This window comes from Oreochromis aureus, linkage group 15, assembly GCF_013358895.1.
Source record: "Oreochromis aureus strain Israel breed Guangdong linkage group 15, ZZ_aureus, whole genome shotgun sequence".
In the NCBI taxonomy this organism is placed as follows: Eukaryota; Metazoa; Chordata; class Actinopteri; order Cichliformes; family Cichlidae; genus Oreochromis; species Oreochromis aureus.
In genome coordinates this window covers 14,466,843-14,481,231 of record NC_052956.1, presented here as the reverse complement: position 1 = coordinate 14,481,231, position 14,389 = coordinate 14,466,843, and the positions used below count along the sequence as shown (strand labels likewise).

Here is a 14,389-nt window from a genome sequence, read left to right as displayed (position 1 = left end):
TAAACAGCTGAACAGACAGCCATCATGGTAGAGGTGTTCTCAGGATTTTAAAAATGGGATGGCACAGGGGGCCCCACCAGAAATGAGAACATCTGATCTGAAATACATCACGTGTGCCGCCCTGTGCCCTCATTATAGACAGTATTGGGTGAAACATGACAGGGGCACAAGATTCTAAAAACAGCTTTTCATTAACTTTAAAAATCAGTGAAAGAAATATTTAGATTCTTAAGTCAGTCATCAAAATATATTTAACACACTTAAAATAAAAGTGCAATTATTGATTCATTAATGTGTAAATCTAATTAGCCAATCAAGCCAAGACAACTAACTGAATTACAAAGTGAGCATCAGAATGGGGAAGAAAGGTGATTTAACTGATGTGGGATGGTAGTATTTCAGAAACTGACCAAAATCTCAGAGGAATGTTTCCAACATCATGTTGAGTCTGTGCCACAAAGATTTAAGACAGTTTTGAAGATAAAAAGAGGTTCCAACCTAACAAAGCAGTTGCTCAGTGTAGATTTTAGACAAACGATGAGACACAAAGGCTTTAAAATAAATTATATGAAGTAAAATACTTTATATAAAACACAAAACAAGCATAAGTCAGTTAAAAACTGAAGCAGCACAGCAAACAATTTTTAAAAGGAAACAAAACTGATGTTGTAGCATAACCTAAACCTTTCTTTCAGTAGGCTCTTCACTATAAAAAAATATAATCTGAAAAAAGATTCAGCTTTTCCTTTTCTTACGGTTTAAACGCTCTATTAGACTCCAGTAAAGATCAATTAATGCTGTTTGTTAGAGACTTTATGAGCAGCGCGTGAAGGCACCGTGCCTTCTTCCTCGAGCCTCCTGGAGAGACTTTTGATTGGCTGCCAGTGACATCATCTGTACGCGCGGATCGGAGGCCGTTGAAGCGACAACCGACCCCCCCCCCCGCCCCTCTCAGCCAGCCATAGAGAGAGGCAAGCAGCTCGGCCAAATCCCTCCCACCGCAGGGCCGGCCCTGGATGTACGAGGAGGATCAGATTTAATATTAATGAAGTCGCGCATTGGCTCGCACTCGCGTCATTCCCACTGCGCGACTTCTGTAGGCTGGCAGACTTCCTTCAATATTATTTCTGGGCAGCAGGGTAAAAGTACTAAAAAATGTTGCCGAGCCACAACACTGGGACGGACTGAATGGAGGCCACGTTGTCGGGGAGCGGAGATAATAAATCCGTCTACGGTCAACCGCGACACTCACCGGTAAGCAGAAACGCAGGGCAAGTTTGGAAATCAGTGGCACAAGTTGTTCTTGAAATGCACGGTCATAGAGATTTCACGCGATTCCATAATTAATGAAGAGGAATATTCAATTGCTGGAACCATTTTGAGTATATATATAAATATATATATATATGTATGTATGTGTGTGTGTGTGTGTGTGTGTGTGTGTGTGTGTGTATGTGTGTATTCTAAATTCTCTCTTATTTTATAAGCCCCAGAGGTTTAATGGGCTTCAGTCCTGACAAATGCGGTAAAGTTAAAATCCGTACCTTATTTTTTTTATTTTATTTATTTATTTATTTTTGTTTAAATCAGTCATCGCGTATTAATCTTTTTAAAAAATATTCACGGCGGTGGTGTGAAATTAGATTTCCTTCAGTCTGCAGCTCATCTGATCAGTTAGTCTCCTCCTGAAAGCCATATCACATTCTCGGCACGTTCTCATGCCGGTTTTTTTCAATGAATTTGGCCATGAATGATTTCTGCTTTTGCTGAACCTGCACCGTGCATAAAGGATGGCAGCGGCTGGGACAGGCAAAGCTCGGCGGGTGTCTTTACATAATATGCCAAGATGACATGCTTTTAAAATGCTCAGGCTTCTGATCAAAAGGAAATGCCACCCCTCTTTTTTTGGTACCCCGTCTTTCCATTTGGGTGAGACAAAACTGCAGCGTAGCATTGATGCAGTATTTTATCTTTTCTTCTTCTTCTTTCTCTCTTTACCTCTTCCTGTTTTTGAATCAGCCACACCAGAGTTGGGATGAAAAATTAAGCATCACTAACGTGTGTGCGGTATCTGGGGGATGATTCATATTAATTACACCCAAAAGTGATTCAGTTACAGGAGAGTCTTGATGATTTCACTGTTTATTATTAGTGGCTGGTCTGTCACACCTAAATGTTCCCACCAACTTGGGTGTCACCCTGCAGGTGTTGACATTACTAATATTTGGCTTCTGCAGCCGTTTCCTAGTTTGCATGGTGTTCAGACAGACGAGGGGACGTCTTCTCGCAGCCGGGATTAATTCAAAAACTTATCCTCTCCACAGAGCGACTTGTTGAGTTCTCAGTGAAAGTCCAGTCCTCGGTCTCCCCATGCCTCCATCTCCCCTCGACGACAGAATTGTGGTGGCGCTGCCAAGGCCAATCCGACCTCAGGAACTCCAACTACGCCTGGACACCAGCTACCTGGACTCCATCACCACCAGCAGCAGCGACAAGACCGTAATCAGCACCACCGTGGTGAAGATCCGGGCGACGGCCAATCTTGTAACGTATATGCCCTCATCCAAGGGCTCCACGCGCTCATTGTCGTGTGGATGCAGCAGTGCCAGCTGCTGCTCTGTCACCACCTATGAGAAGGACAGCCAGAGCCTCAACCACAGCCAGGTGAGCGCCAGTAGCCCCAATCTCAGCTACGCCGGGCCCCCTACCCCAATGGTCAGCAGCCATGAAGCATTAAGTGCCCCCAGTCTCGCCCCGGGCACGCCGAAGGCCCTAGCCACCGTGAGGGTCATCCACCCCAATGAGCTGGCCAAGCGGATAACCTGCTGCCCCATGGGTCACCCTGTGGGGCCCGTGCCGGTCATCATCGACTGCCGGCCCTTCATGGAGTACAACAAGAGCCACATCCGGGGGGCCGTGCACATCAACTGCTCTGACAAGATCAGCCGGCGACGGCTGCAGCAGGGCAAGATCACTGTGCTGGACCTCATTTCCTGCCGTGAGGGCAAGGACTCTTTTAAGGGCATCTTCTCCAAAGAGATTGTGGTTTATGATGAGAGCACCACGGACCCGAACCGGCTGACATCCACTCAGCCTCTACATGTGGTCCTGGAATCACTGAGGAGGGAGGGCAAGGACCCAATCATCCTCAAAGGTAACACCTGAAGTAGAAGCATCAAAGTGGGAGATAAGTGAAAAACAAGCAACTAATGAGGGCTTTCATTACAAAAAGGGGGTAGAAACCGCAATTTCATGGGGTTTAGCCTGACTTTGGAGGGACTCTGTAGCAAGTGTCTGATTTAATCAGCGCTAGAAGCTTTGTCGCAATATAAACTAACATGAAACAAATGTGGTAGAATAATGGTGTGTTTAAAGCCTCCTAAACTTGTGTCTTTATTGTTCAGGCCAGTTGATTTTCTTTCTTTTTTTTGCCTGTCACCACAGCATTTTAGTTTTATCACCCAGTGAGCTGTGGACTTAAGCCTCACAGCAGTTATAACACCACAGATAACAGCTTCTGCATCCACTGCCTGCATCGTGCTCATGCATAAACATATGCACACGCTCTTTAAGAGCTTTCTATATGACTTGCTCTCACCTTTTTTTTCCCTTTTATTTTATTTTTCTGTTTTTTGCAGAGCGCAAGAAGCAGCTGTTAGTAAATAAAGCAGCCTGGTGAGATAGCAGTCCCTGGGTCATTGCCATGTTTTCTATCTTTGGTTGGTGTATTTGAAGCTGGGGAAGTATGTCGTGTTTGGTGGGTTTGGGGGTTGGGCTGCGAGTGTTCCTGTATGCCTCCCAGTCACAGTCTAGCCGTAAGATCACAGCACCTTGATCTCGTCTCTTCTCGTCTGTTGCTTTCACTTGTTCCTCTGGTCCTCCTGTGTACTTTGATAGACGAGGCTTCTCCCCAGTCTCTCATCCTGCACGGGTGTCTGTCTGAAGCTGCCTCAGTGGGAGGAACAGGCAGACTGTCTTGCTCTTTCTTCCTCTGGTTTAATTCTTGCAAAATGCGAGCATCCTCTCTTCTAAAGGGGATCAAATAGCACAGGCTCACTTTCCTCCACTTTTATCAGCATCGGTGATGGCCAGTTTCTGCCTTCTCGTCACATGTGTTATAGTATGTAATATTTCACTAAAAACCCTGAACATTTTTTTTTGTTGTTGCTGTAAGGGCTTTGATTTCTGTATCTTAAAGTGCAGCCATGATTATTCTTTACTTCCTTAAATTATTTGTAGAAATGTGTTATTTCAGGCAGCAGTAAAAATAACACATCTGGAACATGCTTGTGCAAATGCTGTTGAATAATTTACCCAGAGTCTGTTATTTTAGAGCTACCAAACATGTCTCCATCATGATTTATTGTAAATATGGCCACGGTGTGTGTCTCTACCTCACTGGAAACACAAGATCTACCGTCCCCTGTCCCGCTGCAGCTAAAAGCAGATATAGGTTACACCTAATCCGTCAGAATTGCCATAAACAGCATGTCAGTAGTGTTGGAGGGTTTAGGGTTAGGGCTGGAAAAAAGCAGGTCTGTGGTGCGAGAGGCCTTGCGAGGCAGAAGCGGTAGCTTCTGAACAGGAACTGAGCCAGTGGCTTATGAAAGTGATCGAGACACTTCTCGTGTTTTTCACTTTTGTCAGCTTTAGTCGCAGATAATGACAGACCGTCACACTTGGCAGACTTCATCTCACGGCACCGTGCTTCTTCTGGGGGTTTTGCTGTTCTCGGTTTACTATGAAACGGTGTTATCAGCTGAATTTGAGAATATAAAGATGCTGATTCAGTTTGAGCCAGAATGGATTTGCATTGTGCGGCTAGCTAAATTTGTTTTTCCCAAATATAGATTAAAATGGCAGATATTTGCTTGTCACTAATGTTTAATGGAGTAATAATAGAGTCACAACAAATTGCAATAGAGGCAGCTTTTATTTACAGCTAAATATTTTGCTTTTGTCTGCAAAGGAATGTGTATATCGCCTAATGTTTTAGAGCCTTTGTTGAGTTTTTGCTCAAAAACTGGGAAAGCCACTCTGAAACGCTCTTTAGTCACAGCTAAAGGTGGACAAACATTTATATTTCCACAGATATATTTTATTCACGGCCACCTAATGAATACAAGTAAAAATGTGCACATTAATACCCCTGTTTTAGTGTTCATTTTGGTCTATACCAACTCATGATGGATAGCTTTCCCTTTAACCTTCCCTAATGCTCCACAAAGCTTAGAAGCCTAATCTTATTTATTCTTTCATTTAGCTTTTATGTAGTCATTGTTATGAATGTTGAGACAGACTCATACGAGGTCGTCTCATAAGCATGTAACTTCGTAATGAGCTTCTGTAATGTGGCTTTATTTTGACGTTTAACTGAAATCAGCCTTCCAATAAGGTTAGTCAAAAGAACGCTGTTATTATAATAATAATGAGTTACCTCTGCAAAGTAGAGGTAAAAGTAAATGGTCAGATTACAGCTTGTAATTTTTCAAATTTTGGTACATTTATGTTATGTAGCCATTTTATAGAAACACCCTGGTAGTACTGGGTTGGACCTCCTTTTTGCCTTCAGGACTGCCGTCATTCTTCATGGCATAGATTTGACAAGGCGATGGAAACGTTCCTCAGAGATTTTGGTCCATATTGACATGACAGCATCACACAGTTGATGTAGATTTGCTGCACATCCATGATGTGACTCTCATGTTCTAGTACATCACAAAGGTGCTCTACTGGCTTTAGATCCAGTGACGGTGGAGGTCTTTTGAATACAGTGAACTCATTGTCATGTTTAAAAAACAGTTTGAGATGATTTTAGCTTTGTGACATGGCGCGTTATCCTGCTGGAAGCAGCCATCATAAGATGGTCATTAAGGGACATGGTCAGCAACTCACAGTAGTATTTTAGGATGTGGTATTTAAATGATGCTCACTTAGAACTAAGGACCCCAAAGTGTGTCAAGAACATATCCATCAGTATATTACACAGCAATCACCAGCCTGAACCATTGATACGAGGCAGGAAGGATCCATGCCATCATGTTGTTTATGCCAAACTCTCGGCATGCCATCTGAATGCTGCAGCAGAAATCAACACTCATCAGACCAGTCGGTGTTTTTTTTACCAATCATCTGTTCAATTTTGGGAGCCCATGGAAATTGTACTCTGTTTCCTGTTTGTAACTGGAAACAGGAGTGGCACCCGGTGTGGTCTTCTGCTGCTGTTTGCATACTTCAAGGTTTGACATGCTGTGCATTCGGAGAGGGTGTTCTTCACACCTCAGTTGTAACAACTGCATTTTCAATCAGAGACCTGCCGCTCACTGGATATTGTCTGTTTTTCATACCATTCCCTGTAAACCAGAGAAATAGTTGTTGGAAAATCAAAGTAAATCAGCAGCTTGTGAAACACTCAGACCAGCCCTTCTGGCACCAATAACCATGCCACGCTCAGAGTCACTTAAATCACCTTTCCTTTCCATTCTGATGCTCAGTCTTAATGCATCAGTGCATTTAGCAGCTAAGGGATAACTCCTTCACGAGCTGGTGGAGACCAAAAGGAGAGCTAAAAGTAGAACAGGGCTTATATTCTTGAGAATATTTAAATGATAAACTTTGCTTGATATAAATGTATGTTTAGTCTTCTGTTGAGAGATAATAATCAGTGAGAGGAAAAAATGTCCTAATAGTTTTATTTCTTTAGGCAAGAGTTTTCTAAAAGGCCATAAAAATACAGATACAATATAGCTTTATTTAAAAATAATTGTAAAATATTGTGATTTCTCTAACTTATTTAACAAGAGTTGTACAAATGATGCAAGTGCTTTACCTGCACCCCCGAAAAAGCCCACAAAAACATTAACATCATGAATGTTATTATTCATGTTATTATTAAAATTGGCCACTTTTTTGGGCATTTTCTAAAAAAAAAAAAAAAATCTGGAAATGAAATCCATTTCAGTGGAAATTCCCCAAGGCGTTTGAGCGTTGAGTTTGGTGTTACAGGTCCTGTGAACACTTCCCCTTCTTATATTTACCACAGTGTAATTACTACCATGATAATGAGGGCTTGGCGACTATCATACCACGTTTAGGGTGATGTCTTTGTTTAACAATGGGCTGCTTCACGATGGAAACCGACAGTTGACAGGAGTGTCACCTGCTCTCCACCACAGGGGAAGTTGTATGGTTGTGCGATGACCTCACATGGCATTATGTCAGCCCTTGTACTGTGAACAATACATGAACTGATACTTGGACCCCTCCCCAGAGCTCCAGTGCTGAAGGGAACCTTTGGCTGATGGTATCACTGGTGCAAACAGGTGCAAACCGGTTATTTGGAGAAGTGAAGTGAATAGTGTATTTAAAACTCAGTGCACCTATTTACCTGCACATTAACAGGTAAACAGATGCACCTGTGTGTACATGAGCTAGTGGAAAATGTCCCGCAGGCAACTTTGGGTCTGGTTCTCAAAACAAGTTCACTTGACGGGAGCGTGCCAATCGCTTCATACTAATATCTAAATGCAGCATTCAAATCAGAACCAAATATAACAGTGGCGTCTGGGGTTTGTTATGTTTCAGGGCTTCAGAGCTTTAAAGCCAGTTTTTGTTGCTTTTATCAGATGTGTATGCAAAGCTCGGTTGTCCTGCTTAGCTGTTTCGTGTGTCATGTGGTGGTCAGACGCATAAGCATGTTTATTTTTAGCAAAACTGCGCTCCTGTGAGAATTGAACCTTTAACCCGTGCCATGTCAGCTTCATGCTCTATGCGCTGACATCAAAAGAGTCCAGTCTGGATTTAGAAAAAACAAACTGAAGAAAAAAGTGTTGTTTGAGAGTTTTTTTGAAGCATTAAACCCGCCCTACATCAGCCTTTCTCTCTCCATTCACAGGAGGCCTTAGCAGCTTCAGGCAGAGCCATGAAAACCTGTGTGAGCACTCGCTGCACCTTCACGAAGGCTTGGACACGGGCGCAGCTGCTGGCCTGACGGGGGCTCTACCTCACTCTCTGCCCTCCACCCCGGACATAGAGAACGCAGAGCTGACGCCAATCTTGCCCTTCCTCTACCTGGGGAACGAGCATGACGCTCAGGACATCAACCTGCTGCAGCGCTTGAACATCGGCTACATCCTAAATGTAACCACCCACCTGCCGCTCTACCACTATGACACGGGCCTCTTTGTCTACAAGCGCCTGCCTGCCACCGACAGCAACAAGCAGAACCTGCGCCAGTACTTTGAGGAGGCGTTTGAATTCATTGGTATGAAAATCACCTCTTAGCTTCACAGTACACATTTGGACTCTCAAGCTTGGACAACTCACTGGGAAGCTGGTGTGTCTAAAAAGTCACATCACGCAAAACTTTCACTGCTGGTTGCACAGAGCTGTCAGCGGTTAAATGAAAGTATATTATTTACCATCTTAAATGGTTTACAAATGTGCGCGGGGGGGATCCGTTACCTCATAAAACAAGCAAAAATGTTGGTTCATAAACTATCCACATTACAAGAGCTCACATTGTGTCATGTGAGGTTATTGCACATAGTATAAAAATAATCTGTATGTAATGAGTACTTCCTTTTGTGTGTTTTCTTGTAAATCTTCTCGTGACTCACACTTATTTCTTTAAATTCTAGTGCAGGAACCGCTTGGTTAAAAAAGGAAAGGTCATGAATCATCCCTCTGACACTGGAATAGTTAGTTTAGAGCAGCTCGCTCTCACGTTCTTTGAATGCATTCACTTTATTTTCTGAAGGTTATAGACAAAATCTCAGAAATTTGGCATTGTTAGACGGATTCAAAAGAGTTTTTGTTTAGTCTTGAGTTGAAGTACTTTTAAAAGGGATGAACTGATTCACCTTTTTTCTCTCCCTTATCTCATACATACTCCAGCCCCCTCCTTGCAATTAAAAATTTTAATGTTAGGAACACAAAGGGATATTTTATGTAAGGAAACAATAGTGCTGTTTTTTTCTCATATGGATGACTAAAGTTTGTTTAAACTGGATGGCTCACAAAGTCTGTATAGGCAGGAGCTGATCTATTGAAATTTCTTTGCTGCCTGAAGGGAGGAAGGTCCTAGATCTAACTCACAATCAAAATCTCCACTTAGCTGAACGGAAGGTTTCAAATTACCTCCATGTCCTGGCATGTTGTATCCAGTGAATTAGATCTGTAGTTGATGAGCTGCTGTAATGCAGTATTAACTCTTTCCTCATAAAGACGACATTTGACGACCTGCCCGTACCCCTAATGACGAGTTTTAAAACCTCTGTATATATCAATGAAGATGAGATTTGATGACCATTAGAGTAGTTTCTGGGTTTTTCCAAGGGTAGCTGCATAGACGGAGGCCATCCTCAGTAACTTCTGAGGCCGATCTAGTCATTTTGTTCTCTAATAAGGCCTGAAACATGACAGAAACCCCTCAGTTCAGAAAAGAGCCTTAAAGGTAGCTCCTAGTAGCATTTCACGGTGTAAAGAGTTAAGTAGATAAAAACAAAACCTCGTAATCTAAGATTCAGAAATGTTTAGTCTCAGAACACCTGAAGCCACAAAGGAAGGTTCATTATCCAATCATGTGTGATGACTGGACTTCCTCATGGGCTTTAACTGTTTTCATGTTCTTTCTGCAGAGGAAGCACACCAAGCGGGTATGGGCCTCCTGATCCACTGCCAGGCAGGCGTGTCTCGTTCAGCCACCATTGTGATCGCCTACCTGATGAAGCACACCTGGATGACCATGACGGACGCCTACAAGTTTGTCAAAACCAGGAGGCCCATCATCTCCCCGAACCTTAACTTCATGGGCCAGCTGCTGGAGTTTGAGGACGACCTCAACAATGGAATAACGCCACGAATCCTCACGCCAAAGTTGATTGGTGTGGAAACCGTCGTCTAGATTAACCTCTCGACCCCTCCCCCTCCAATGCTCGCACTTGTACCAAGTCTCCATCTGCCAGCGGAGACTGGCTGATCTGAGCCGATTTGGAGTGTGAGAGTCGCCGAATTTTTCTTGACTCTCGAGAGTGCCAAAGCTCTGGGTCAGTGGCGAAGAGAAATGCCAAAAATCCCCACTGTTTGGACCTGGCTGAAGTCCCAGAGGAGAGAGCTAGAAAGACAGGAAGCGGTCGGTGGCGAGCTTTCCATTTGTGACTGCAGAGGAGCTTAAATGACGGAGAAGGAAATCTGTTTGGAAAAGAGATTCTGTGCGCTTAGGGGTAGATATTGACAGAAAAAACTCTTAAAGCTCACACTGTGGCACACAGTTTATGTTTGCAGACTCAGGCGGGGTTGGCCACGGCAGTGCCTGTCCAAAAAAAACAAACAAAAAAAACAAATAAAGACTTGTTTGGTGTGTTAATGTTGTTTTATTTTTATACAGGGGTTTATGGGGGTGACCATGACAAGCCCACAGCGGCTTACTGTGCAATAATTTCAGAGTGGAATGCAACTGAGACCTTGATCTTATGTGTATATATCGGACATGATAATACAAAATATTTCCAGCTCTTTGCTGAACAACGGTTTTGATGTTAATGTAAATTACTGTTGTTCAGTTCAATGTGCATAAGTATGCTGTATTTTAGGCAGAGGTAGGAGATGGGGGGTGGGGGGACTTGTGGGGTTTTCGTCCGCTGAAACAAAATTCATACTGAGTGCGTTTGCTTCACTATCTTCATTTCCCATTCCTGCATCTACATATGCATATCTTTTAGCAATATACATAGCAATGGACAGCCATAAGAGCTTTTCTTTTTTTTGAATGCATGGCTGCTGGCAGTAGAAGGAACGCTTTGAAATTACAGTGAATATTGTCAAACAGGGCTACTGGAGTTGTTTAATGTAACACAATGGAGGAATATCACTGCCTGCTTCTGTCTCCTAGTCGTTTTTTCGCTCCAGTTCATCCGTGAGCCTGCTCTGTTGTACTGTTAAGTCCCCGTTGTGGCCTCATCTTATGTTCTTGTCAGTGCCCTATATTTTGAGCTATGGTTCAGCCGATTCTAAGGTAGCAAAGTTGAGGTACAAAAAAACCCCTGCACTTCCACTTGTGGGTTATAGTTTAATGTGACAGTGAGGGTGGTGGTGTGGTAGCAGCGTGACCATCGTCTAATCTCCTGCAACTCCCTATCACGAAGCTACAGTTAAGTGAGCTCTTCTTCCTTGCATAGGCAAGCGCTGCTGTCACGTGCTGCTCTAGTGCCTCTATCAATGCCTTAATTCATGCGTCACCAGTGGGCCTGCGCATGGCACTCTTATCATGTACGCATGAATGCAGAACACGCAGAGGTCAAATGTTAGCTCCCAGGCAAAACTGCCCTGCTCCTTTGTCTCAGCTCTTTTCAGACACGAGAGACTTCACATTGCCTCGCTAACCTGTATAAATGATGGCATTCTGTCATTCGGATAACATCTTTATGTTAATGCTTCTCACCGCTTCGTGCAGACATGGCCAAAGAGAGTGAAGGAGATCACACTGATCACTTCTTTCATGTGTGGCGGTTATCGTTCTCATTGAGTTATTAATCAAGAGAAGGCACACTTTTGAACGTCTCGTCGCCATTGCCACCAAGAGCAGGGTCTCTGTCACTCTCTGCGCGTCTGTGTGTGTGCTGCAGGGTGTTGCTGAGAGCCCCGTCCCTCGCACAGGCTCAGAGAAGGAGATCTCTCTCTCTCTTTCATTGAGAAGAGCAAATGCATCATAGAGGAATGTTTTAATTACATCCGTTAATTAGATGCTTAGTTGGTGAGATAAAATGTTATTTCCATTTTTCTGACATTCGGGGCATTCTCTGGTGAGCTGAGGCAGCTCGCAAAGAGAAACACGCTTGTCTGTTAGGATGCATGCAAAACTGCTGTAAAGCGGTCAGATTAATAGAAACGTGAGTGTCTGAAAGGAGCTACACAGACATCACTCTTCTAAGATTGTTTCTGCCATCAACGTGCGGACGTTTAGGAAGAAACCCCTGGAGGTTAAAATGCTCTTTGTGCGAGTCCAACCACGTGGTGGCATTTGAAAGGAAATCTAATTGTAAATGAGCTCGGCACGATTATATGCACTTCCTGCTTCACTAATATACTCACCCCTGACCCATAAAACAACAAATATATTAAGACTCTACTTGGTAGACTTCGCTCTCATTCATGTTGTAGATTGCTGCGTTGCTGCTGCACATGTGCTGAATTTTGCATTCATCCTAATTTGTCTTGGCGCATTTGATTGTCTCACCTGTTGAGTGCTCATGGTAAAAAAGGAAGCATTTACCTACCCAGGTGGGATGAGCTGCGGTTTAAGCCTTTCCACTCATAGAACCGATCAGTCACTAAAGACCTCGTCTAGAGCTAAATGTGTGCATAGCCATAAAATATTCAGCAGATCAACACTGTTGGAAAATTTAAACTCTCCTTTTCAAACAAAGAAAAATTGCCTTGTTATCGCGTGAAAACCATGCGTCTTTGACCTAATTGGTTTAGATTTGATAAACCCAAGGGCTTTCAAAGTTTTCCCAGTACATAAAAGAGCATGTAATCTTTCAACTGAAGTTAAAACAAACACCCAGTGATTTATGCCTTCTTCCCGAGCTGATTTGAAGCAGCTTCCTTACAAATTATGGTCCCAGTTCTCTTTATAGTCATAATGTTCTTCTGGTTTCTGTTCAGCTCTCCACTGTCTGCATGAAATAAAAGGCATGCAAAGAAGCACAGGGCTAAGTATCAGTGTCGAAAAAACATCTGCTTTTCAGTCCACTGTCTGTAAACAAATTATATCTTAAAACCAAACCCGAAGGTTTTTTTTTCAGTGTTGTTTATTCAGTTTTGAAGAAAAAGTTCAGTCGGTAAGATTGAGAAGTTTTCATAGCAAAGTGAATACACACACAGTGTACTCAGTAAGGCTTTACAAACCAACATCCACGACAATAAGCTTGAAAAAAAAAAATCCCTCATGTGAAATTTTCATGCTATGCAAAACGAACGAATATATAACGGGCTGTTTTCAGCTATCGTTTGATAGTTTCGAGGTCTCTGTGAACATTTCGAGCATGAATAACAAGTTTGCAGCCTCAAAAAGTGAGATTTGTGTGATTCACCGACAAAGAAGTTTAAAAAAAAATAATGTCTGTCCTTATATATGTATTTTTTGTTGTTGTTGCTGTTGTCACTGGTGTCTACTGGTGCTTTACAATATCTGATTATGATGAAAAGGTATAATAATAATAATAATAATAACCATTTACCACATGTTTGTAGATGTGCATTTATATTCGGTGACTACCATTTGCCAAAAAAAAAGAAAAGAAAGAAAAAGAAAAAAGAGAGAGCTTATTATCTGAGCCATTGTTATAAAGGAAAACTATACCTTTTCATCCCATCTGCTGATTCTTACAATTGCAGAGGCACATGGCTTTTTTTCCCTTTTTTTTCTAAATGTAACGATCTATTTGACTGAATAATGTAACCGTCATACTGTACACTGCTCTCCGGTTGGAAACGAAGCATGCTGTGTGCTCCTGGTCTGTGAGGGACACTCGCAGTCATTATGGTGCTGTCTGTTTTTTCTCACATTGCTCTTTCTGTAGAGGTCATCGCCAGACTGACAGCTCCAAAAAGGCATCTGGGTCTGTTCCCTTTTATTCGGAAATATGGTTCTGTATTAGAACAATATCAAGCTGTCACGTTTGATGTGCACTCTTTACGACTAGACTTGTTTAAGAGTCTCTGCTTTGGGCTCAGGCTCCGGTGACAATGGGCTTCACTCTACAAGTCTCTATATCTTTCTTTGTGTCTATAGTAAACAGTCAAATATATACAGTATATAAATATATATCTATTTTCTTTGTATGCATATATTCATTACTATTTTTGCACTGACCTATGGACAGATGGATTTATTTTTTCCACAAAGGGTGCTATTATAACGGAGGCCTTCTCCCACACCTTTTTGCATGACTTGCTCAAAATTCCTCGACTGGTCTGTCATCTCTCCTACTCTCCTCCTACTACTCCTTGAACTGTTGCAATTGAAGCACTGTAATTTTGTAATCCCTACTCGTGAGCTTTGAAATAAACAGGGAGGCTTGAAATTTTGTTTGGTGTACTGGATGTTTTTCTCCTTACCGTCTCAACAGTTCTTCAGCCACTTAAGTTGAAAGACAGCCAGTTTCGAATATATTTTACTGGCATTTAATTTAATTTATTTAATCTGTGACACATGTTTCACGTTGCATTTAAAGCTATTTATATGAAGAAATGGTCAAATTTCTGTGTAATATTTGACTTGCCTGACAGTCCTCTCAGCTAGATGAGGACTTTTAGCATATTGCAGCTGACTGTTTTGGTTTTATGGCCCACAGCTTTGCTGTTTTCAATGCAGTTTTCTCATTTA

At 42.5% G+C, this 14,389-nt stretch overlaps 1 protein-coding gene across 1 annotated transcript; it reads left to right on the top strand.

The window, feature by feature from the left end:
* The first annotated feature begins 1,034 nt into the window (after positions 1-1,034).
* On the top strand, positions 1,035-14,092 carry dusp10 (dual specificity phosphatase 10). The gene is made up of 4 exons (XM_031730177.2): positions 1,035-1,254; positions 2,325-3,154; positions 7,895-8,263; positions 9,639-14,092. The coding sequence occupies exons 2-4, from the start codon at positions 2,371-2,373 to the stop codon at positions 9,902-9,904; spliced, it is 1,419 nt and encodes a 472-aa protein (XP_031586037.1). The 5' UTR covers positions 1,035-1,254; positions 2,325-2,370; the 3' UTR covers positions 9,905-14,092.
* Positions 14,093-14,389: the final 297 nt, after the last annotated feature.

Bases quoted from the DNA above. Each gene is read 5' to 3' on its own strand.
- dusp10 (XM_031730177.2), top strand. From the start codon at position 2,371: ATGCCTCCATCTCCCCTCGACGACAGAATTGTGGTGGCGCTGCCAAGG. The intron at 3,155-7,894 runs GTAACACCTGAA...CTCCATTCACAG, and splicing joins GGACCCAATCATCCTCAAAG to GAGGCCTTAGCAGCTTCAGG. The intron at 8,264-9,638 runs GTATGAAAATCA...TTCTTTCTGCAG, and splicing joins GGAGGCGTTTGAATTCATTG to AGGAAGCACACCAAGCGGGT.